A 24,918-nucleotide genomic window follows, 5' to 3' on the forward strand; every position below is an offset into this window, starting at 1 on the left:
TTTCACTAGTGGAAATGTGGCTGCGATGTCCTCATGCACATCACAGGTGATGCTTCTCCAGATACATGCATGGCCTCACTGTGTGTGTTTTCAGAGGGTTCCCTTCCTCACAAGTGAACTATAAAGTTACCAGATCGTGCTAAACTGAGATTGAACCAATATGCTTTGAAAAGATTAACCATACATTTCCACAAAAAACAAATCCTCTTTGAAAGGCATCATCTTTAAAGTGAATACAAATTAGGACAAGAGGCATTAAAATAGCCCATTCCCTAGAAGAAAAAAGGTTTGTCTCGCCAAGCCAAACACTTGAAATTCCAACCCCTTACTAGCAATGACTGAATGAAGAAATGACTTGGTAGTAAAGTCACAAGAACTCTATTTATTGTAGCAAACACTTGCATGGCATTTGAGAGAACTCAGAATTTCTTTGAAACAGGTTTAAATTTATACAATGAAATCAGGCAGAATAGTCTTTATTTAACAAAAGAAAAATGCAAACCACCAAAAGATACCTTATGTAATAACAAAACATAAGAAGGAAAGCCGTGATGGAATGAAAACGACAGCCAGGCAATAGACATAGAAACAGTGGCATCTGCCTGCCTAGCGTGCCTTCTGTTATCACTGCACACCTCAAACAGGCCTGATGGAATTCAAATGACCCTGAAAGACCTACCTGGAGGCTGAAGAAAATGACTGATGAAGTGTTTAAAGATTTTTATAAATAATATTAGCAAAAAATATTCCACACTTTCAGTCTTGCTTCAGCCTGGTTCTTAACATCATGTCAAACTCCCCTCTACATGGAACTAACTAACTATATTAGATTTTCCTCTGGAGTCAGGCTCCCACTTTACCACATTCATGACTAAGTGATGTCATTTGTGCTAGAAGTGTCCTATATGAAGGATAAGGAAGAAGTCAACATAATCACTGAAGTCCCTGACTTATTCAGTCAATTACAGATCATCCAGCTGACACTGTGCTTTGGTATCCAACACTTCTCAAGTGTTCTATCCCAGTGAATTTCTTAGGTTAAGTTAGGGCAATTTAAGCTCTGTAAACACTTACTGGGCCAGCTGTTGCCTGGAATTGGTTTTTGCCTCAAAGAAAGCTGCTTCAGGGAAAGTCATGTTTTACCCGTATGTCCTGATCCTAAAATTATTATTTTCTGTGAAAAGACAGAAGGACCAAGCAATCTATGGTTATTTCTCTATGTAACCTTGGTTGGCCTAGAACTCACTATGTAGATCAGGCTAGCCTTGAACTCACAGAGATCCTCTTGCCTGTCTCCAGAGTGCTAGGATTAAAGGCATACATCACAACACCCAAGCCTTGAAAACTTTCTCAATCAAGAAGTTAAGCCTTAAAAGCTTTCTCAATCAAGAAGTTGCCTACCCATTGCCAACACAGTTGCCCTCAGGAAAGCAGTGCTGAACTGAGCCTGTCCCCAGCTCCTCACAACTCGTCGGACGTGATGTTCACTTTGGGTAGGTTACATTCTCTGCTGGTTTGACAGCTCTGAAGAATGTCCTTGTAGTGGTTTTTCAGATCCTCGTACAAAGCAACGGTTTCTTGTGAGTGAGCCAAGGGTAACACTTTTTCATTCAGCAGCAACTGTACTTGGAATTCTTCTTGAGGGGTCTTTGCGTTTTCACAATGGTAAAGTACAAATATCAGGTTCGAGGCATAAGGTACGATGCGACCACTTCGGAACTTGCGATGGACTTGCTCCTTAAAATTATAGGCTGTCAGGGGCTCCCTGTCTTTGAAATAGCCCATGAGTGAGAGCAGTGGCAGGAGGGTCTCTGCATGACCAAACTGGAGGATGACTGGAGAAGAAACCGGCTGAGACCTTAAATAAGAAATTGAAAGGAAAACTTATACATTCATGCCATAAAACATGATGTTTTCACTTAGTGGTACCTAACTTTTTCATTTTAAAATGTAATCCCAGCTTTATTTTTTTATTATTACTACATTTAGTGTATAAGTTAGGGGAGGCTCACTTATGCTGTGGAATATTCCTTTACACTGTGTGAATGTAAGTTGCTGTGATTGATTTAATAGGCTGACTGGCCAAGAGCTCAACAGAATATGGTTAGGCAGGAGAGCTAGACTAGGAGAATGCTGGGAGGAAGAAGGGTGAAGTCTGGAGTCATCAACTAGACGAAGAGGGAGCAGGAGATGAATGTGCCATGCTAATAAAGGTGCTGCCACGTGGCAGAGCACAAATAAGGAATACGGGTTAACTTAAAATGTAAGAGCTAGTTAGTAATAAGCCTGAGCTATTGGTTGAGTATTTATAATTAATATAGGTCTCTGTGTTTATTTGAGAGCAGCTCTGTGCCACAGCACAGAGGTCAGAGGGCAAATGGCAGGAGTTAGTCTCCTTCCACCAGGTGGGTCCAGTGCACTGAACTCTGTGGTCAGGCTTGGCAGGCACCTTTACCCACTGAGCCATCTCAATGACTCCTATTTAAAAAGTTCCTTATATATTAACTCAAGCATATAGCTGAAATTCTGTGGGGGAACTACACTATTTTTACAGTAAATGTCAAGTTCTAGGAATTAGGGTATCCAGAGCGCTTCAAATCTGTCTAAAGAAGAACACATGACCATTCTGTTGAGAAGACCCTAGAGTGCTCACTTTGGCACTGAACTGCCTGCCTTTCTGTCCAGCGCTGGGTGAGCTGGTCTCTGGGAAGACTGATCCATGGAATGCTCACTAATGAATGAACACTTAAAGTGTTGTCTTTTATCTTTTCAAGTTTTCTTTTTCTCAACATGTATTTTTTTCATTTGTGGTGTGTATGTGTGTGTGTGCATGCATACACACATGTGGGCACTTTTGCACATGCATAGAGACCAGAATAAGGTGCTGAGTGCTAGCCTCTGTCATTTTCCTTTGAGACTGGAGGTCTTTTCCCAAAGGCTACCATTTTTTTGGTGAGGCCAGAACCCAGCAGGCTTCAGTAATTCTCCTGTCCCTGTCCCCCTAGAGCTGAACTAATAGGTACTGGTGAGGATAAGTGGAGTAACACACATGCATATACATGCTGGGTGGAGAGACCAAAAGGGCTGAGTATAAATTATAAGTTCAAAGCTCTGTTAAACACATCCAAACTATAGAAGAAATTAATCTAGGTTGTGATCCATTTGAACTACATTTTCAACCAAAGAACAAATTTGTTCTATTACCGAGCTTCCTATAATCCCAGCCCTTGACCCAAATTTTAAGTCTGAAGATTCTTTATGCTTAAATTTAAAAAAAATTAAGTCTCTTCTTTTGTCTCCCTCACATCAACAATATTGTAAAGTCATTAAGTTTTCAGAAAGAAGTTAAGGAAAATGGTGCTTTAAAACTTATTGTGGGGCTAAAGAGGTGCAGTTCAGAGCACATACTACTCCTGCAGAAGGCCCAGCTGTTTAGAGCACTGGCTGTTCTTCCAGAGGATCTGGGTTCTATTCCCAGCACCCACATGATGACTGGCAACCATCTATAATCCCAGTTCCAATGCCCTCTTCTGGTCCCCATGGGCATTGCACACATGCAGTGAACATACATACATGCAAGCAAAACTTACACATAAAACAAATAATTTAAATTTAAGACAGTTTACAACAGGAAAGAAAAGTCTAGTTTTTATAAATGTCACCATATCACCCTCTAATACAGATCATTCTAATGTAAAAGTTTGCAATACATTAAAAAAAAACAACAGAATGTTAAATTCCTGGCTAATATGCCAGTACCATAAAACAAAAATAATTATGATTACAGCTAAAGATAAAGATGTTTCTAACTCCTCAAAAACAGCTACAAAACTGAGGATCATCGAAAGCAGTCAGAATATGATTTTGCTAATCCCAAATGCCTGTAGGAAATAATAACTATTTAATAGCTTATATCTTCTACAGTAACCAAGTAAAGATATTTTAAGTTTACACAATAACGAGCATGGTTTCATGTGTGATGTTTTTTCAGCCTTCACTCTGGCTCAAAGCATCCAGCCTGAAGCAGACGTTCTTGTAACTGAGAAAAGGGGAACAAGGCAATGCTGCTCATATCAAAATAAAGGGTCCCGAATAAAACGGCCGCATTTTAATTTGCAAGACGTAATAAGGAACAGCCTTCTCAAAGATCCACTGTGCTGATCTGCTAGGTGTAACAGAAGCATCACCACGTGCCAAGTCTGGGCACCATACTCGTAGCTCACATGGGTTGGGGAGAGGAGAAAGGCAGGTAAGACAACAACAAAGGAATGTATTTCTGGCTCATACAGACAGTAGCATCTACCTGTTGGCAAGTTTTCCATCTGAGGAGGAACTTGCTAAGGGGCAGTGTATGGAGAGCTCCACGTACATACCGCTTCCTGCCCGGCTAGTTGAACAAAGCGCAGCAGCTGGCTTGCACTGCGAATGCAGGAATACACCTGTATTCTCTGTATACAGGAACACACTGGAATTCACTATATAGACCAGACCAGCCTCAAACTCACAGGGGCCCCTGCCTCCCAAGTGCTAGGATTAAAGAAAGGCATGCTCTACTACATAGGCCATAAAGTCAAGTATTTTAGAACATTGTTTTCCTTCAGGTAGAATATACCTGAAAATTAAAAATGAACTTTAGCTTGCTACCCTGGCTCTGGATGCAAGCTCATGCCGTTTTTTAAGCCTTTACAAACTTGAGCACCTGCTAAACCGGACAAGCAGAAGGTAGGGCTTCCACAGCTGCAAACGGAGGGCACAGTAACACATTCAGCAAGTCGCACCTAGTGAAGATAAGCCACTTCCTGTGCAGAAGTGCTGGACTAAGCTATAACAATAAAACAGCATGAGGCACAGAGCAGCAAATCAATGTGTGACACCAAATATTACGTAAGAGCTGAGGAGCTGCAGCAGCAGGGCTCATAGGTCATACACATTAGTGGTGTAAAGGGTTAGACTCCAAGAGGCGGGTTCACATGGTGCTCCTTCTCAAACACCACACTGAAGACACTGTGTCAACTGTTACACTCACCTCACCTGACTGAGTGACATTTGAAAACTCACCAGATACCCCAAAGCACCAACCCTAATGTAGAATTTCAGGCACCCTATGACTTACGTTTCACCAAAGCCAAAACAACTAAAAAAAAAACAAAAACAAAAACAAAACAAACAAACAAAAAAAACCAACCAAACAAACAAATAAAAAAAATTCCAAGTTAAAAAACAAAACTTCCTCTCATATAAGAAAATACTTGTATAAAGAGTAGAAGTCATTTAGGAAAACAGTCACTTGTTCACTATCAAATCCCTGCTGATTTAAAATAATTTCAAACCAGTTTCTAACTGGGAATAAAACTGTCCCACCAGCTAGCTCAGGAAGACTGTGGTGTGTCAGTGCTTGGTCCCCAGGCTCTTAGTCTAGAAATTGGGATCCGCCAATTCCTAAGGCATGCCCACGTCTAATCACAGGGGAGATGGGAGGGGTGGTAAGACAATGACTTGAGTTCTTAACTTGGCAGAAATTCTCCCCAGGATATTAAAATGCACGAACCATCTAATATTTTTAGTCAGAAGTGGCATAGAATATGAAAACAGACTAAGAGTGTTAAGGATTTCTTATTTCTCCTTGTAGTGGTTAAATCTGGGGCTTGTATGTGCCAAGGCAAGCATTCGACCACTACCCTTCTTCCAGACTTTTCCTCGCTTTGCTTTTTGAGACCAGGTCTCACCACAAGGCCCAGTATCTCCAGGAATTCACCATTCAGCTCAGGCTGGTATCTAATTTTAGATCATTTTACCTCAACTTCCCTAGCGCTGGGACCAACAGAAACACACATACCCCTTATTCTTGATGTTTTCCATTTTAAATACAGCATGAAAAGAGTTTACTAGGTGGCTAGCTTGAGGTTTGAAGGGTAAAACGGTGAACTTAGCCTACTTTCAACTAAGCTGTAACCCGGAGAGCAAGGCTCCCTATGCAGCCTAGCCAGGTCTCTAACTCATGGTCCTTCTGACGCAGCCATTTGAGTGTTGGGGTGGCTAGGAGTTTGCCACCATGACAGACTAGGCCACAGACTCTCAACAGCACTTCCAGAGTAACAGCTCAGAACAAAAACTGCTTAAGTCTCAAACATACATTTCTCTTCAGTATTTTGTTTCATGTATCCCGAATTCAACTTCAATATCATTGGGGGTTTAAGTAAAATACATAATAGAGATAAGACAGCAATGTCTACCCTTCACAGCTCTCCAAGTGCATAGCCTTCTTCCTCAAGGCTCCTATGAAAGCACAAGAAAAGCATGTAAATCACTTTTGGGATAAAAAAACTCCAATCAACTTAGATGATTTTTTTTAGTCATTTTAAAATCATAAAGCTCAAAATCAAGAGTCTATTTACAACTAAGAAGACCAGAATGCTTTTCTTCACTTATAAACAAGAGGATGTCATTTAAAACTCAATTGGTAAAAATACCAGACTTAGATACACAGAGTTCCACAGAAATATCTATGTCAGAAAGGGAAAGGTTAATATAGTCCTTAAACAGCTGCCCATGCTTGCATTTCCCTGTCCTTTTATAAGGCTTACTTAAATGTTTGTTTGGGGATACATTTACGTAATATAAGCATTCATTGGAAAATATCGTGTTTCTCTTCTAAATTACACCTGAACACACCAAAGAAAATGGTGTGTGTGTGTGTGTGTGTGTGTGTGTGTGTGTGTGTGTGTGTGTGTGATCCTCAACTATGGGAGGCTAAATGAGTTGTGGGGTTTTTGCACATGTATATACAAAAAGATTCTTTCATACATACATTTTGTTCATTTTCACATCCCCTTCCCCTCCCACTCCTCTGAACCCCTTCTTCCCAGCAATTTCTTGTTATGTTCTCTTATCGTTTCGTTTGCTTTGTTTTCATGAGCCACTGAGTTGCACAAAGGTTGCTGGCATAGGCATGGCTGACAGGAACAAGAGCAACTCAACACTGGCCATGCTGCTGAAGAAAATACCTCCCCTTCCCCATCAGGCTTTAGCTGCCAACAGCTTCCAGGGATAGATGGGGCCTTGTGAACGCCTCCCAATAAAGGGTTTTTGATGGTTTCTGTTATAATGACCATGCCAAACACCTCAAGCCAAATACTGACGAGCATACAATCTGATTTTTATCAGAAGCCACTAGAGTAAGCACACAGTTTTTATAAAGTCACTAACATTTTTAAAGGAAATATTTCTTTTGACTCATATTTCAGAGGGTTTAGTCATCTCCGCAGGCCGGATGAAGCACCTGGGCAGAACCCCGTGGTAGCCAAACCTGGCTGAGTAGAGCTGTTGACTTCACAGCCAATCAGGAAGCAGAGAGAAAGGGTAGTCAGTAACTCCTATAAGGAAGCAATTAAGGTTCATTTCTAGGAACATGTTGCCATTGCTCCAAGCACTAAAACTGAACGTAAGCCTTAGAGAACTCAATCTAGTTCTAAGCATCTCCTGGGAAATGGTTTGCTCTAATTCATAAACCCAAGCACTCCATGAAAATACCAAATGCCCCCTTCCTGCCTCAACTGTATTCCAAGGATAGCACAAGAATGTGTCTGGATTTCATTTGACCTCTGAGTCAGAGCTCCAGAGCTAGTCTATGATGGAGCCCAAAGAGTAATTGTACCTGTGTCTGAATGGGGAAAGAGCTCTCTCTCTCTCTCTCTCTCTCTCTCTCTCTCTCTCTCTCTCTCTCTCTCTCTCTCTCTCTCTCTCTCTCTCTCTCTCTCTCTCTCTCCCTCCCTCCCTCCCTCCCTCTCCCTCCCTCCCTCCCTCCCTCCCTCCCTCCCTCCCTCCCTCCCTCCCTCCCTCCCTCCCTCTCTCTCTCTCTCTGTCTCTCTCTCTCCCACACACACACTCACACTCACACTCATACAGAGGAGGAAGCTTTTTGTGAAGAAGGCTGCAGTGGGAAGGGAAGGGACCAGGGAGGTAACAGAATGAATTTGCTGAAGACAGATCATGAACATGCATGGAATTTAATTAAGGTTGTTTGCATGACCATGGGCATGGGACTGTGGGATTAGTTATGGGGGCATAAGCAACTTCCGATGGCTACAACACTGAAGAAGCATGCCCACCCCCTCCCCCAGCAGCCACCAGCTGACAATAGCTCCTCAGCTACAGGCGGAATCCCATGTTCTCTTTACCAGTCGGCTACACTGGCTGGCCAGCGAACCGCAGGAATCTACCTGTCTCTGCCTCCCAGTGTAGGGTTACAGAAGTGTGCTGCCACGACCTGCTTTTTACACGGGTACTGGGTTCAAATGCAGAACTTCATGCTTACACAGCAAACACCTTACTTGCTGAGCCATCTCCCTTGCTCCTAAGCAAATCTAGTCCATCAGATCTCGGAAATAAAAAGTCCAGTGTGGTCAGTGGATTGGTTACCTTATGTTACCCGGGGAGAGTAAGACTCTGAAATTACACCCTCATCTTACTTATATAAACCAGTGAGGAGATTTTAAATCTTCAACCAAAACCAAAACTTAATCTGAAGTCTAAAATTACATCAAGAAATGCAACTATGAGTATGTTCAAAATGGGTAAAATGCCTGAAGTAATTTGAAATGCTCAGTAAGAAAAACTAGTAATTGCATGTTTTCCCCTAGATGTACTCAGCTAGATCTTGCTAAGCTCTTAATGTATGCTTCACACGCAACTGGTATTACACGAAGTCTGTTTCCAAATGTGATCTAGGAGTATCAGATGGCACTTTGGGCGAATCTCACCACTTGCACACTTATGTAAGAGCACAAACAAGTGGCCAGCCAGATCTGCCAGACCTGTAAGAAACTTTGGGAAGAAAATTAGCCAAAATCAATTTTGTTTATGGTAAGTCTCTGGAGAAGTAAACGCCTAGAACTAAAATAACACAAACATGTTTTTTCTTAAGCAAAACGATGCAGACATTAAGCTCACAAGATAGATGAAGTTACTATTGTCCCCCCTACTAGTTGTAGAAAGTGGAAAGAATTATATGAAACAGCAGTTTTCAGACACATAACAGAGGGAGAGAGAAAACAGGCAAATGAGCTGACCCCGTCAACTGCCCGGCTGACTGCCTAGAGCTTGCAGGCTGTGGTGCGGGCAGAGGGCATAGGTGAATGAACAACTAAACGTTTAAAAACCCATAGGCAATGATTAGATACAGAAAGTGAGGGAGACGGGAGTCCATAGTGATGTGGCGGTCTATGGCTTAGATGTCTGGGAGGCTGATGTGGCACTGACGTAAGAAGAGAAAAAGCAGTCACTATCGACACCGCGTTCCACATCACACACACACACAGCTCACTGTCGACATCACACACACACACAGCTCACTATCGACATCACACACACACAGCTCACTATCGACATCACACACACACACAGCTCACTATCGACATCACACACACACAGCTCACTATCGACATCACACACACACAGCTCACTATCTACATCACACACACACAGCTCACTATCGACATCACACACACACAGCTCACTATCGACATCACACACACACATACACAGCTCACTATCTACATCACACACACACATACACAGCTCACTATCTACATCACACACACACACAGCTCACTATCTACATCACACACACATACAGCTCACTATCTACATCACACACACAGCTCACTATTGACATCACACACGCACATACACAGCTCACTATCTACATCACACACACACACAGCTCACTATCTACATCACCCACACACATACACAGCTCACTATCTACATCACACACACACACAGCTCACTATCTACATCACACACACACAGCTCACTATCGACATCACACACACAGCTCACTATCGACATCACACACACACACAGCTCACTATCAACATCTCACACACACACAGCTCACTATCGACATCACACACACAGCTCACTATCGACATCACACACACACAGCTCACTATGGACATCACACACACATACAGCTCACTGTCCACATCACACACACACAGCTCACTATTGACATCACACACAGCTCACTATTGACATCACACACACACACACAACTCACTATCTACATCACACACACATACAGCACCAACTATCCAAGGCAGTGAGTTACTGAAGAGCAGCATATTGAAAATGTCTTAGACCCACACAGAATAGCAATAAAAACTTGTTTATCCAAAAAAACCAACAAGACAAGTTAGACACATGAATCTGAACTTAGGGAGTAGCCATGCTGTTTACATGAACTCCCCTTATTTAGTCATCATATTTCAATATCTAGCCCCCAAAAAAGATCATGGCCCCAGGGTTACAACCCATGGTCCCAATTTTACAAAATGACCTAGAATGTGAACAAATTCCTAAGAACTTTAAGAGACCATGTTGTCATCCCACCCCTCCCCCCATTTTAATGAGTAAATTGACAAAATTGATAAAAACAATACAAAGTTATTGTGCCCCTCTACAAGGGTATTATGGCAAATGGTTTCAATGGTATCATCTAATGCTTAAAGAAAGAATTATACAACCTAAAAAAGTAACCCTATTAGTTACAAAATCTCAATACCCAAGGCATAAGAGACCATCATTACTACCAAGTAGGTAATTTGTATGAATTTGCTCAGTCATATAGATGTTTAATGTCAGAAACTGCCATGTTCTCCAGGAAGGGTATAATATGTTACCTTTCTATTAGCTATGAAGGAAGGTGATCCTCTTATTTCTCCCAGATTATTTCCAATGGCTATGTAAAGGTTAACATTCAGTATTATTCAAAGAATAGTGGCAAATAAAAAAATCAGTATCCAACATTCAGTATTATTCAAAGAATAATGGCAAATAAAAAAATCAGTACCCATGTTAATTTACACCCATAATTAACTAAATACTGAGGAGGGGAACCTATGGATATAGATGTTCTGGGATTTCAGGGGCACACCAGGTACACACCAGCACACTAGGAGTACACCAAGAGCACACTAGCACACTGTGAGTATACCAGGAGCACACCAGCACACCAGGCTATCTGTAGGTTCTGATAGAAGTATGACAAATCCTTTTGCTCTTTTTCAAAATTATTTTCATTTCTATAGACCTTTAAATCCCTGTATAAATATGGAACTAACCTCTCAATTTCCAAAGAAACTTGTCTGATTTTGATAAGACTTCTACTCAACTATAGCCAGATGTAGTGGTGCACTCCTTTAATCATACATAGCACTTGGGAGGCAGGGACTGTGAGTTCAAGACTAGCCTGGTCTACACAGTGAATTCCAGGACAGCCAGAGCGATGTAATAGAGAAACCTTGTCTCAAAAAAAAAAAAAAAAAAAGAAAAAGAAAACAAAAAATCAAAAATTTGATCAAAGAATTCTACTCAACCAATAACTAGATCTTGCAATTCATAAATAGGCTACATCTTGCAATTCTGGGGGTCAGTTGGAATTTCTCTCTTTGTACTGTCTTAAATTTTCAGTATATGCTACTGATAGAATTTTATTACTTTAGCTTTGAACAAAAATGAAATTATACTAGCAAGCCTTACAAAGTTATTAAGAGCCTGCTGACGCAATTATAAATTTACTGAGCCAATGAACAATGACCAACCAGGAAAGGTCTGTTATCTCATAAAGCTTAAGGGCTGGAAGCCATTCAGAAAGTCAAACAGGAAAACGTTAACTCTTATCATCAGTATTATCTTTATTTGAAATCCCCACAGAAGCTTGTGGTTGGACCAGCAAGACACTGGTATAAACAAAATGTACTACTTTAACTTCTGTGAAACTGACCATCTCCAGTTTCTACTGCCCCATTTTGGTCAACATCTGTAAATATGTATCTGTCAAATGAAACAGGGTTGAGGGTCTATTAAATATCTATATCATGAGTTTTAAATTTGTTAGCTTGTTTTCGGTGCTACCCAGCTCATACTCAGCATGCATTTGACCACTGAACTATACCCTCAAGCCTGTGAGAACTTATTTGTAAAATAACTTAAAGTACGAATGTTAACAGAAGCTTCTTTTCTTCAAATGAGAGATCCTCTTTTAAAGGAAAAGCGCTTTGCACCTTCACATCGGGAGCTATTTTATAACAAACTACAAAGAACTCGAGTGCCACTGAGAAGTGAAGACTGTTAAACCTGCCACACACTCACAGCATGGACGACCTCACTGCAGCTCACATGTAATTACAGAACTATGACCAGAAATGCAATGCTGAGAGGAAAAAAAACAAGTCTTAAGACAATGCACAATACCACTTCAATAAGACTAGGATACCAATTGGACAATATCAATTACCACGTCTTTTTTTTTGAAATGCACAAAATATCATGCATTATAAGTATTTTCCAGAAGCTTATAAATGGCAAGCTCCAAATGAACTCTACATTTTCAAGGGTGTCTTTACCTTTGCTTCTGTTCAACTGCTTTGTCCAGGTGTAGAAAGATGTCTTGAAACAGGGTACAGCTGGATCGGCTATTAATGGTATAGCCATAACTTCGTTTCCAATATTGTTTCAGATCATTTAAATATTCCAGTACCTAAACAGGAACATTTCAAAAGTAATTTCTAATACAGTTCCAGAAATGTAACTGATTTCCCGATTAACAATAATTCTCAGGAGAGTTACACTAATTTCATTATAGAGCAAACAGCACAATCTTAGCTTTCACCACCCACAGCTACTGCTCAGGCATCTAAGGACTGCCCTCCAAGGTCCAGGACTCATAGCAACATCTGTGCCACCAAAACTTTGAGTCCCAGTTAAAGGGAAACAAAGATCATCAGCTCTGGCCCCTTTCTTCTGACTTCTAATCCCAGTCAATGTGAATTTTTAAGAATTTTAAGACAACGGCTCCTAGAGAAACTCGGTGCTAGTCAAAGTTTAGGAGCAGAGTTCAGCGAGTGTGCTGGATCCCAAACAAAGTGCATCAAAGTCAGCAAAAGGGAAAAGTAGCCACAAGATACAGACAGATTGCAACATACAAGTAACTAGGAAAATATATTAAATCTAGTCAAAAATAAAACAGTAGACTTAGGAATTCAAAACAGTAGAAATTACCATTACAAAAAAGCACCCCTAACACACTTTTTAAAAAATGGTTTTTCAAGACAAGGTTTCTCTGTGGCTTTGGAGGCTGTCCTGGAACTAGCTCTTGTAGTTCAGGCTGGTTTCGAACTCACAGAGATTCGCCTGCCTGTGCCTCCTGAGTGCTGGGATTAAAGGCGTGCACCACCACTGCCCGGGCTCACCTTGCACATTTTTAACATGTCATATAATAAACTTGAAAGTGCAGGCACAACAGAATTTTAGAGCAAAGTATAAGCTACCTGACTTGGGAAAATCTGAGTAAACAAAAACTAGAGTCAAAGATCTAAAGAGAAGTTGAGTTTTTAAGTGTTGAGGACAGGTTTACCAGACAGCAGATCTGGATAATACAAATGACTTTTATAGAAAAATATTAGACACAAAAGTTGATGACAGACTAGGAAACACAGTCTGTCATCACTTATAACAGAAGAGGGCACAGAGCTGTAAAATCGGTGACACTACTGAGAGCAGCTGGCTCCTTTGGAAAGACCTGCCTGGCAGCTGCTGAACGGACATCTGGGTGACTTCTAAACTATCCCGTCACCATGGAGAGCATATAGTAACATCTTTCCTTCCTTGTGCTATCTTATATCAGTATGTTCAGTTCTAATCAAATGCCTGACATAAAACAGCCACTAAAACAATTGTTGGCTAAATAACAGCACAAGTGGTCCAGCATTTCACAAGGTCCTAATTAAAAATCTCCACAATTCTCAGAATTGTGTTAATGTCTCTTCACTTAAACATGCTTTACATTTATTGTGTGTATGTGAATGTGAGTGTGTGTGTATGCGCGCGCGTACACACACACACACACACACACACACACACACACACACACAGAATGGGCAAGTGTATGCCAAGAGTGGAGGTCAGGGGACAACTTGCAGGTTGTGGCTCTCTCCTTCCACCACACAGACTTCAGGAGATCAAACTCAGGCTGTCAGGTTTGGCAGCAAGTACCTGTGCTGGCTGAACCATGTCACCAAGCCATCAATTTTAACTTTCAAACATTTCAAGGGAGAATTTTCAAACAAAAAAAAATTTACAACAGCGGTATGACAATACCATGTGTACCCCTCATCCAACTTCACCAACAAGAAATCTTTAGTCGATCCTGTTTCAACTATGCTCTAGTTACCAATGGATTGTCCTCAAGTGAATCCCTCATAAAATTTCATTTCACTTGTAGTTCTAAGCTGTAAGAAACAAAATTACTTCTAATCAAATCACTGAACAAGGAAACACAATACTATAAGATACTCTTATATATTTTCTTAAATTAAGCAAAGTATGTGCAGGCTGGAGGGATAGCTCAGCCGTTAAAGGCTAGGCTCACAACCAAAAATGTAAGAAAAGTATGTGCATGTGTGTGTGCTTGAATGATTTGTGTGCATACCATGTATGAGCAAAGCCTTTGGGAGCCAGAAGGAGGCATTAGATCCCAAGAATTGAAGTTAAAGAAGGCTGTAAGCCACAATGTGGGTGAATCTGAGTCCTCTGAAGCATTGCAAGTGCTCTTAACTGTTGGTGATCTCTCTAACCTCTATATATTGTGAATAAAAACTTTAATTTCTTATATACATGGAAACTTGATTGTTAAGTTGTGTTGCTTAAATGCATTCTTTGATTATACAGAAAATGCCTGCTGGCAGGCAACATTTGCATCAAATGATCAAACATCAAGGATGTGGCAAACTAACACATTCTTTGTAATGGGATACATTTAGAAGTATCTCAAGTAGAATTCTTGTCAAAAATGTTTCATCTGAATTTATGTAAGTAAAAAAGTCAGGCACATGTAAGACATTTTGCAGAAAAAAGGACGCCAATGTATAACAGAAAAAGAAAGCTGGAGTGCTTTTCTAGACTAAAGGAGGCTAAATAGACATGCCACCAAATGGGATCAGTGATCCTTGATGTGATTCTGAATTTAAGAAGATCATCAATAGAGGGCTTTATGAAGATGTCTGTGAAAACTGTGAATTGCACCATTATATGTTATAGTTATATCATACACTATATGAGAAAATATGATCTAAATGGTTATAATTATGGTCTTGTAGGAGAATAATCTTGTTTAGATGCACAGGTGCTCACTGTATTATTCTTATAGTGTCTACCAGTTTGAAAATTTTCAGAGCAAATAAAAGGGAGGACTCACAAGTAGTAAGAGATATGTAATTCTGAAAAGAAAAAGACAAGTCTTTAACTTTAAAAAGTTCCAGGGATCCCAGCACATGTAGCATTTAACAGATGTGCCATACATCAAATTACTGAATAGCAGAAACGAAGAGGAGCAGGAAGCAAGAGTGAAATGTTTCAAAGGAGAGGGAGCGAATGAGGGAGGGGTGAGGGCAGTACTCGAAGGTGCTGAGGCGTGAGTCAGCAGAGGCAGGTCTGACCACCTCAAGGAGAGCATGTGCACCGAAAGTAGGCACCGTCAGTCTTTACAAGGGACCACACGAACAAAGCCACTCGGAATAGGAAAGAACAGGCGGTCGAGCTAATTACATCCTAAATGCTCCAATAACTACAGTAATCTGGGCAAATAAATTCAGTTACATGAAATTTCTGTTATCAAAATTCATTGTGTATATGGTATTGAAAATCATCTCAGTTATGATTTTCCTCTGGACCCAAGCAGTGAGAGCAGGGAGAAAAGGAGATGTTTTCACATATATGAATGGTGACCAGAAATATCTTTGTATTTAGACTGGTGACATTATTAATGGTGCTCTTTTTATTTTACAAGTGTCCAGTTAAAGGAGGAGTGAGGGAGAAGAAAGAAATCTAAAAGGAGGAGAGGTAGGGAACAAAGGTGCGCAACAGGGGGAAAAGACAAATATCTCATGCTTTCTCTCACATACAGAAAACAGAAAACTGGCTGGGGTGGGCAGAGAAGTGGGGAAGAGGAAGAGGAGGGCAGGAGAGGGGAGAGCAAGGTTATCATATGACACATGGACATAGTCAAACCCATAACTAAAACATGGAATGGGATTGGGAAGGTGGTATAGACTCAGGTCTGTGGGAAAACGTTCTCCTGAGGAAACTTGGCTTTATACTGGCCCTGCCAATTCTCCCAGCAGTAGGTATTTAATGCATTTGGAGCCTATTACAGAAGGGGGATGAGAAGAAGTAGGGCATCCAGCAGTGACTCAGAGGACAAAGGGAGTAACACGCATCCATTCTGGCACTAAGCATCCTTCACTCCTCTCCTGAACTGGTATGGGAACCATGGCATGACCTTTGACCTGTTGCTGGTCACCCAAGCCTTCACAAAACAAAATAAAGTACCTTCCTGTACTTGAAATCCTGCTATATTGGTAAGGAGCATATTCCTTTAGAATTTAAGTAAGTTGGGAAGCAAGTCTTGATGCCCATGTCAAACACTGATGTTTTACATTATGTACCCAAGGAGCAGCTATGATCCAAGAGTCTATAATCCTGGACGATCCAAACTACTCTCCTAATCCACCCTTTCTAGACCCCAGCACCCTTAAAGTCATCAGAGGTTTCTCTGTACTCCTCCAAAGTTCACAAATGAAGTGACAAGGGAAATGAGGCAGACAGATGAAATGGAGGTGCATCACTGCCACCACCAGGTGGAACCAGGAACCTCTCAGTGGATTTCTCACGAATCCAGGGATGAACCAGGCCTGTGGGAAATGGGCCTCTCTGAGTGTAACTCAGGTTTGTTGTAGCCCTGCCAGCTCTCCCAGGAGTGGGTTTTTAGTTGGGATGGTGGGAGTACCTAGAAATCAACTTACTATGAAAAAATGTCTTTCTGAGTTCTGTGAACCCAAATTACATACTTAAGCACCCATTCCTCAGGAAAACTGGGAGCTAGTCACAGGCAGTTTATACCCCTAATCTTGCTTACTGCTTTAACAACAGAAAAAGTCAAATAGTGACTAAAAACATGAGGAAAAAACACAACGGGACTTACCTTTGCATCATCTACATCAAACACATCACACCAGGGAGAATGGACACCTTTAATTGCCAGGTCAAACGAACAGGTGAAAAAAGCCACCTGAACTAAGTCTGGGGGAGAGAATAGGTAAAATTTGCGGGTTATTAGTTTCTCTAGTTTTGAAAGGCTCATACCCATAGAAAACTATGTGCTTAGCTACACACACAGCTGGAAAAACTGAGTATTTCTGGAGACGAGACTATCAGAGGTCAAGGCTTGACCTGTGCAGTGCAAACAGACAACTGTAACCACCAGAAGAAACCTCCAGGGAGACTTTTCAGTCCATGAGATTATGAAGCAGTCTGAAAATGGCAATTTTTATAGTTTTAACCTAGCTGGTTTCTAAGTGCATGTTGCAGAGCAGGGTCAACCCACTGACGTATTGAACAGAACTCCATACTGATATTTTTAGAAGAGTAGAAAGAGGGAGCAAAAGTTTTAAATGGTTTAGTCCTCACTTGAACATTAATGACAGTATATTTACCATCAGTTTTTAAAATTACAGAACAGTTCATATTACAACTATTAAGCACATAAGTAGAGACTCATAAAATGTGAGAGAGGACCACAGAAGATTGAGAAGGAAGAACAGAGCGAAGGTGCAGGAGAACGAGGAAGACTGTGAGTAGAGAACAAGGAAAGGACCACCCCACACTAGCAAGGAACGGAAGGTTGGTAACTTGGTAACAAGACCCATTTCCCAAATTCAGCTGCCCAAGAAATTTCAGCAGATTTCAGAACCAGGAACCAGGATGTTTGGACTGCTAACTGCTTTCCTTTAGCAAGTGGGTAGGTACTAAAGAAAGGGATACGTGACTTAGGGGTTGGACTATGAGAGAAGGTCTGGGTTTTCTAGTAAACGCGTGGGAACCAGCTAAAGCTGGAGTGGTCATGGAATGAAAAGGTGAGGCGTCAGCTGTAGGGCTGCTACCAGGACTCTGATTTTTGGTTCATTTTACTGTTTTTCTTTCCCAAAGGAAAGTGAAACCAAGATTAATTAGCTGATATTATATACATTCCATATCAGTTCAGTTTAAAGAATTCCTGAGGTAATATATTTAACAGAAAAATACATTTGGGGGTTGAAAAGATGGATCAGCAGTTAAAAGCCCCAGCTGCTCTGATAGAGGACTCAGATCCTATTCCCAGCACCAACACGAAAGCTCACGATGGTCTGTAACCAGTTCCAGAGGGTCTGACCCCCCTCTTCTGGCCTCCATGGGCACCACCAGGCAATACACATGGTATATACGCACACACAAAATAAAATCTTTTTAAAAGACTTGTATTTATATTTTATTAGGAATATACATAGAAGCTATTGGAAACTTTGGCTTCTATAAAGAGGAAGGTTTTATAATCACAACACCTAATAAAACAGAGTGGCTTGCTAACACTGTGTATGTCTGATGACATGACATGACTCATTTGGAACCTCAATTCTAGCTCCCAAACTATAAGGTGGTGTATTCTATAACAACAAAAAAAAAAAAACCCAAATGACCAAACAAACACTTTACTAAGTCAGATACAGTGGTAGATTTTAACTTTTCCCCCTCCCATCAACACCACCTTCTTCTAATCTTTTGGAAACTGACTCACAATATGAGACATATAATCACTTCTCTACATATTAATATTCACCAATACCCATAATAAGTTAAAAAGTTCTGGAAAAATAAGAAAAATCTTCATTTCCTTAACTTTCAATTGCTAGGTAACCTTGTGCCCCGTTTTTCACTTGCGGTCATCTACTTTCTCTCTCCAAAGTGTCCCAACATAGATGACAAACCACAGGCAGCCGATTCACTACAACAGCTCAAGACAGATGTGGCTACTCATGCCCTTGGGGTCTCTACCTATAACAGCTGCAAACCCAGCTTACTTTTTAACTTCCTAAAACCACACTCTCCACATTAACATGCACTCCTAAGGTTTGCCAAAACTAAATGATTTACATGATTTTTTACTTGCATTATTTTACAAAGAGATAATTCAGAAAAGACAATTTTTAAATTATAAGCTATGCTTAGAGATGAGATTTTTCACAAAAAATCCACATTTAAGAACCTTGTATATTAATTTATAAAAGAGTTTAAAAGTATGAAAATAAAATTAAGCATGTGGTATATAATTTTCCTGACCCAAGACATACTATTTAGTTAACATAAATATAATTGTGAACCCCGAGAAGAGTAACTGTTTTGTTTACATTTAACACTTTAAACCATTTAAACCAGAATTTAGATGAAATACAACAGATTTTATTTATTATTACCTGCATTTAAGCTGTTTACTGGCACTTGCAAAGTAGCTGCAACTTTGTTTAAAATCTTCTGCATTTCAGGTCCAGTTTTGAAGGCTTCTACATGATAAAGAGCTGACTCATTTCTTTCCACGTCAGTTAAAAACTTCTCACAATGATCAAAGAACCTCATTAGTTTATCATCAATTCTTGGAGGGTCACACTCCATATCTGAAATGAAAGAGGCACGCATTTGTAAATCGTTGGCATAATGACAATTACTGAAGTTTTAAAGTGTGAATGGAGAACATTTAACAAGCATTTAAGTTGTGTCTGGGGGGAAAACACATTGATCAAGAGACTGGTGCAGTTGCTAGTGGAGATGGAAGAGGAAGTCAGGTGTGGGGGGGGGGGATGGGGGTTCTGAGTTCACAGAAAGATGTGCCTGATATGACACCTGATCTTGGGTCCTCTGCAAAAGCAATACTCTCAACCACAGAGCCACCTCCCCAGCCTCAAAGAGAATGTCTTTTTGTTTTGTTTTGTTTTTGTGAGGTGTTTGTTTGCTCCGCTTTTCTGAGGTACTGGGGATCAAACTGAGGGCCTCCGTATGCTAGGCCAACTGTCTACCCACCAAGCTCCAATCCCAGCATAGCTTCTTCATTTTTAACAATTATAATGCATGAGCTAATATCCTAGAAAAGACTTTTTAAAAAAAAAGTAGATTGAGAAGAAATGAGTTAAAGCAATACTATACCAGGAAATTACATATATATACATATGTTTTCTTAAAGCAAGCACAATGAGGGAAGCATAAAAAGTGCAAAGCAGTCGCGGAGTATTGTTTCCCTCCAGCAAACTAAAACCAGCAGTTTCCAGACACCTGGTGGAAAACTGGTCTCCTTCTTCCTGCTAAGCAAAACTCCAAGTGGAGCATTTCATTTTCTCAATTAATTTCCAAGCTGTGTAACTTTTAAAAATGTTCTATTTTGACAAAAACTACTAGAAACAGCAAAGCAACACGGATGTTGCGGGTCTACTGCTTCATGTTAGAGGCCAAGCACATCTGGTGTCTTTTGCCTGAAGCTCTCAGACTGCTTCTGAGTTAGCATTTACTAGATTACATTATTTCCACAAGTTGGCAACAAACATTTATTGGAAAAGCATTTACTATTATGCTTCAACTTGGGGCCTTTTCCCAGTTATGTTCAAAAAATCTCAATCATTCTTTCAATGGGAAAAGAACATTAAGTATGTTTCTGTATATGAACATGAAAAAACATGTTGGATATATGTGTAAAAATATAAATATGTACATAAATATATTCCTCCAAATGGTAATTCTGTCTACTCTATTTGCTAATTGGATTACAGTTCTTATAGAAACATCCTGAATAAGAGAATTCTGTCATCTTCCTATATGGTTCCAAAGATCATCCTCTCATTTGTGTTATCAAATTACATATTCTGTTTCTATAGAAACCTAAAATATGATTCTGTGGCCTTTCTCAGAAGCCCAGATGTATACAATAGACAAAACAACCCTCTGCAGATGACAAGAGAGTGGCCAGGGGTGAGTTTAACTTCTGGGACTGGCCGGGAGGTGGTGGCGCACGCCTTTAATCCCAGCACTTGGGAGGCATCTCTGTGAGTTTGAGATCAGCCTGGTCTACAAGAGCTAGTTCCAGGACAGTCTCCAAAGCCACAGAGAAACCCTGTCTCAAAACAAAAACAAAGACAAAAACAAAACGACTTCTGGGACTGAAACAATGAGGGTTAGATTCACCCCAACCTGTTTCCATTCCTGGCTTTGTACTCGAGGCAAATGCCAATCGTCACAATGCAATCTGAGGACCATAATTCATTTATCCTAAAAGGATGGATATACACATACACATACATACACACATATATTTACACAGTACACACTGTGCTTTTTAAAAAATGGCATTTGTGTACTCTGGTTTCTCTTCAGATCGTATAAATCTTTCGCCTTTTACTAAAGATTTCCACGGAGAGGAACAACTCTGAGTCTTAAACTAATTTTTTGAGGCCTTGCTTTCAGCAGGGCTAAAAAAAATGGTATTTGTTTACTGTGCAACTAGCAGGACTCAGTTCCCTCCCCTCACTGTGTACACCCAGTAATCCAACTCAGGTCATCAGGCCTGGCTGCCGGTGTCTTTACCTGCTGAGCCACCTCACCAGCCTGGAGGCGCTATCTTAAACGTTCAAGTTAATCTTAATGGATTTAGGAGGATTTTCATTCCATCTAATGAAAAAAAAGGTAGCCATAATTAAAAAGCACACTCAACAAATAAGCACACACATGTGAGCCAGCTGAGTTATCCACAAAGTAGTAACACCACACACAACACTGGGGAAGTCTCTAGAAGAGGTTTTTAAATGTTATGGAAGAAATGACAAACTGAGTCCTTCCAGTTTTTTGAGTCTCTGAAGGCTCATGATGTCCCTCACTTCAGTTCTCTTCCCTTAAAACTGATAAGCAGTTGCTAACACCTGCTCATCTTTTGGTATAAAAACGTTGCGTTACATGCTATTTCCATCAGGTATGTCACAGGTAAGTACACAGATGTATGTCATAACGGTTGAGAGCAAGTTCTAAACTTGATTTCCTAGATCCACATTTAGCTTTATGAAAATGGGTAAGTTATTTGGTATTTTTGTTTCAGTTCTTTATCCGTGAGATCAGCAGGGGACGCAATTATTGACTTCATAAAGCAATGGTAAGAACTCCCCAAACTAAATGTGACGCACGCATTATGTTTGCTGTAACATCCGTAGCAAGTAAACATTTAGGAGGGAAAAGGCACCCATCTAGAAAAGCCTCAAGTCTGGACTCTGGCCTGACTAGTCATAAACTATGTGAGGGCAGCGAGGGAGGCACACTAAGAGGCCTCCAGCACAAAAGCTGCCTAATTCTGAAACGGTATAATGGTGTGGTAAGTTGGTAAGGTGGTTCATGTGGTCATATATCACAGCTACAACGAGGGAAACGCTACAGTAAACACAAGAACGAAACAGAAGGGGAAAGCAGGGCATAGAGAGACTTTAAGGAGTGGCTTCTTCAAACAGCAAGTAAATATAGAAACACCTGAAAAGACGATGAGTAAAAAAAAAAAAGTCCAACTCCCATACGCAAAGCAGAGGAAGAAAGTTGTATGTTATTTTGTTGGGGGTCCGGATCTGGGGGAGGCGGGGCGCGCTGTCACCTGAGACGTCGGGCGGCGGCAGTCCCGGGTGGTAGTGTTGCCACAGCCCTTGGAGGAAGGCGGCGCTGCTGTCCACACAGCGGTGCTTGGAGCTGGTGACCAGCCGCAGGCGGCCGTAGTTCTCCCGGCTGAAGAGGTCTGGGAAGAGGGCGGCCAGGCGCAGCGCCAGCTGTCGCATGTCCTGCCGCCCCTTCTCCACCAGCTGCCCGTCCATCCAGTCGTCGTACCACAGCGGCCACTCCACCAGCGCGGCGCCCACTCCGCCCCCGCGGCCCCCGGCTCCCCGGGTCTGCAGCAGCCCCTGCAGCTGCCTCAGCTTGCGGATCTGCTTGGTCGTAGGGTAGCGGGTGCCGTGACGGATGAGGGCGACCAGCTGCACCGGGGTGCAGGTCCCCGCCAGCAGCTCCGGGTCCCGCCGCGGCGCCACCGGGTCGACCAGCAGCCAGGGGTTGACATCTTCGTAGCGAGTCTTCGTGCCGAAGTAGGGGCTGAGCACCGAAGCCACCGGGTCGCCGCGCCCCGGGAGAGAGCAGCGCGCGAACGACGAGAGCAGCGCCGCAGCCAGGACCGCGGCGGGCGCTACCGAGGCCGGGAGGCGGCTGCGGGGGCCGGAGAGCATCGTACCCGGGGGCCCGCGGAGGGCGGCGCGCGGCTGCGGACCCCCACTTCCGGATCCGCCGGCGGGGGGGGCGGGAGTAGAGCTCGCTTCCGGCTAGGAACCGCTGAGGGCGAGTGTGGTCCCCGATACCGCGACTCAGAGCGAGCGAGCCGGAAGATCTCGGAGCCGCGGTGGGTGTGGACAGGTGGAGCGGCGGAAAATCCCCAGGGGCGTGCGACACCCCGCGCAGGTGGAAGCGGCGTCAGCTGACCCCGGAGCGTGGGCGACTGTCTGGCAGCTTGGCGCCTCGGGAACAGATGTCAAAGATTCCTGGGCTGTCCGCATCAAGTCCTAGTTCTGGTTCTGCCAAAAGAGAATACTTAGTAGATGACTTCTGTCTCGTCCTTTACTGTGTGTTTTCAACATGTGCCCTCTGGACGTAGGACGTCTGTGGCCTTTGCAGGATACCTCCTGAAGCACTTAACCCCCCCCCATAACCCCCCCCAGCCCCTTCTTGTAAGAGTTTGAAAAATAAGCATGGATTTGCAAACGGGCTTATTTTTTCAGAAAATGAAATCCTGGGCCCCCTAGTATGATTCCAATCAGAATAGAGCTGACACAACACCTCAAAATTGTATGCTTGTTGATCCCCAAGGCTAGAAACGGTCGTTCTTATAATTTGGGTTTGTAACACTGAGTTATGGCCTAACAAATGCACCCCATTATTAGCTATGAGCTCATCTGTTGTATGGAGGAAACACCCCTATTTCTCCTATGCTATTAGATATGCAAATGAGCACTTGAGTTTTAAAGGTTTTGTTAATGTGTATGTATGAACCAGCATGACTTCATGTGCAACCATGTGTGTGCAGAAGTCCATGAAGCCCCTAGAACTGGAGTTACAGGCCAGTATGAGCTATCATGTGGGTTCTGGGAACTTAACTCGGGACCTCTTCCACCACCTCCTAGCTTCTGGCTACTGGAATTAAAGGTGTGTGCCTGGCTTCTATGGCTGTGGTTGACTTTGCTTTCTGAATCCTTAGGCAAGCTTTAATAAATCATAAATAATATATCATTATTGTTATATATATGCATAAACATAAAACTATAAACACAATCTGCCGAGTCCCTTTAGTGTTGCTTGTACACATATGATTTCAGAGCTGACCATTTTGGATAAACAATTAGGGGGCTCATAGTAAGGAGAGACTGATTATCTCAGCAGTCATTAGGTGCCTGGAGTTCTTTGTCTAGAGGTGGTGATCCATGATTTCTTTTCTCTGTGTTAGCATGCTTGTTGGTGGTGTCATTATTCAGGTTTGTGTAGGCAGCCATGATGTTGAGGTGTCATGGTTATACTTCTATCATTTCTAGGAGACCCCATCTCACAGCTGTCATCCTGGTCACCTGGCTCTTAAAATCTTTCTGTCCACCTCTTCCGCAGGTGTTGTGTTGTAGATGTATCCACGAGGACTCTCCATGATCAGTTGATCACAGAATCATGACCCCCCCCCCCCGTGTTATCTTAAATAGTACTTTCTGTTCTATGGAAGCTAGACAGAAACAATCTTCTGGGTCTTGTGTCCAAGTGTGTAGTGCCTTCAGCAATAAGGACTTCACTTTGACCTCTGAGAGGCAACCAAGGGCAACAGCAATAGCCTATGTTGTACTGGAGGTCACTTGGACTACCCTGACCAACAACTCAAATGGAGATTTCCCATGCCTGGTACTAGGGGTGGTTGTGGCAGGATACAGGTAATTTAAAGGGGGAAATGGG

At 41.9% G+C, this 24,918-nt stretch overlaps 1 protein-coding gene and 1 non-coding gene across 2 annotated transcripts; one reads left to right on the forward strand and one right to left on the reverse strand.

The window, feature by feature from the left end:
* Positions 1 to 362: 362 nt before the first annotated feature.
* On the reverse strand, positions 363 to 23,239 carry Minpp1 (multiple inositol-polyphosphate phosphatase 1). Its single transcript, XM_005063690.4, has 5 exons — positions 22,544 to 23,239; positions 19,347 to 19,544; positions 17,042 to 17,139; positions 12,408 to 12,541; positions 363 to 1,858 (listed from the first exon to the last, which is right to left on the reverse strand). The coding sequence occupies exons 1-5, from the start codon at positions 23,160 to 23,162 to the stop codon at positions 1,462 to 1,464; spliced, it is 1,446 nt and encodes a 481-aa protein (XP_005063747.1). The 5' UTR covers positions 23,163 to 23,239; the 3' UTR covers positions 363 to 1,461.
* LOC121135696 lies at positions 21,269 to 21,385 on the forward strand. The gene has a single exon (XR_005872792.1). It is a non-coding gene; the product is annotated as a U5 spliceosomal RNA (small nuclear RNA).
* Positions 23,240 to 24,918: the final 1,679 nt, after the last annotated feature.

Source organism: Mesocricetus auratus, unplaced genomic scaffold (genome assembly GCF_017639785.1).
Source record: "Mesocricetus auratus isolate SY011 unplaced genomic scaffold, BCM_Maur_2.0 Super-Scaffold_4256, whole genome shotgun sequence".
Lineage (NCBI taxonomy): Eukaryota > Metazoa > Chordata > Mammalia > Rodentia > Cricetidae > Mesocricetus > Mesocricetus auratus.

What these genes read in the sequence shown, in the direction of transcription:
- Minpp1 (XM_005063690.4), bottom strand. Translation starts at nt 23,162, where the DNA reads ATGCTCTCCGGCCCCCGCAGCCGCCTCCCGGCCTCGGTAGCGCCCGCC. An exon ending in AGTAAACAGCTTAAATGCAG is followed by an intron (nt 17,140 to 19,346) that starts GTAATAATAAAT and finishes TCTCTCCCCCAG; the next exon opens with ACTTAGTTCAGGTGGCTTTT. An exon ending in TTGATGTAGATGATGCAAAG is followed by an intron (nt 12,542 to 17,041) that starts GTAAGTCCCGTT and finishes GTTCCTGTTTAG; the next exon opens with GTACTGGAATATTTAAATGA.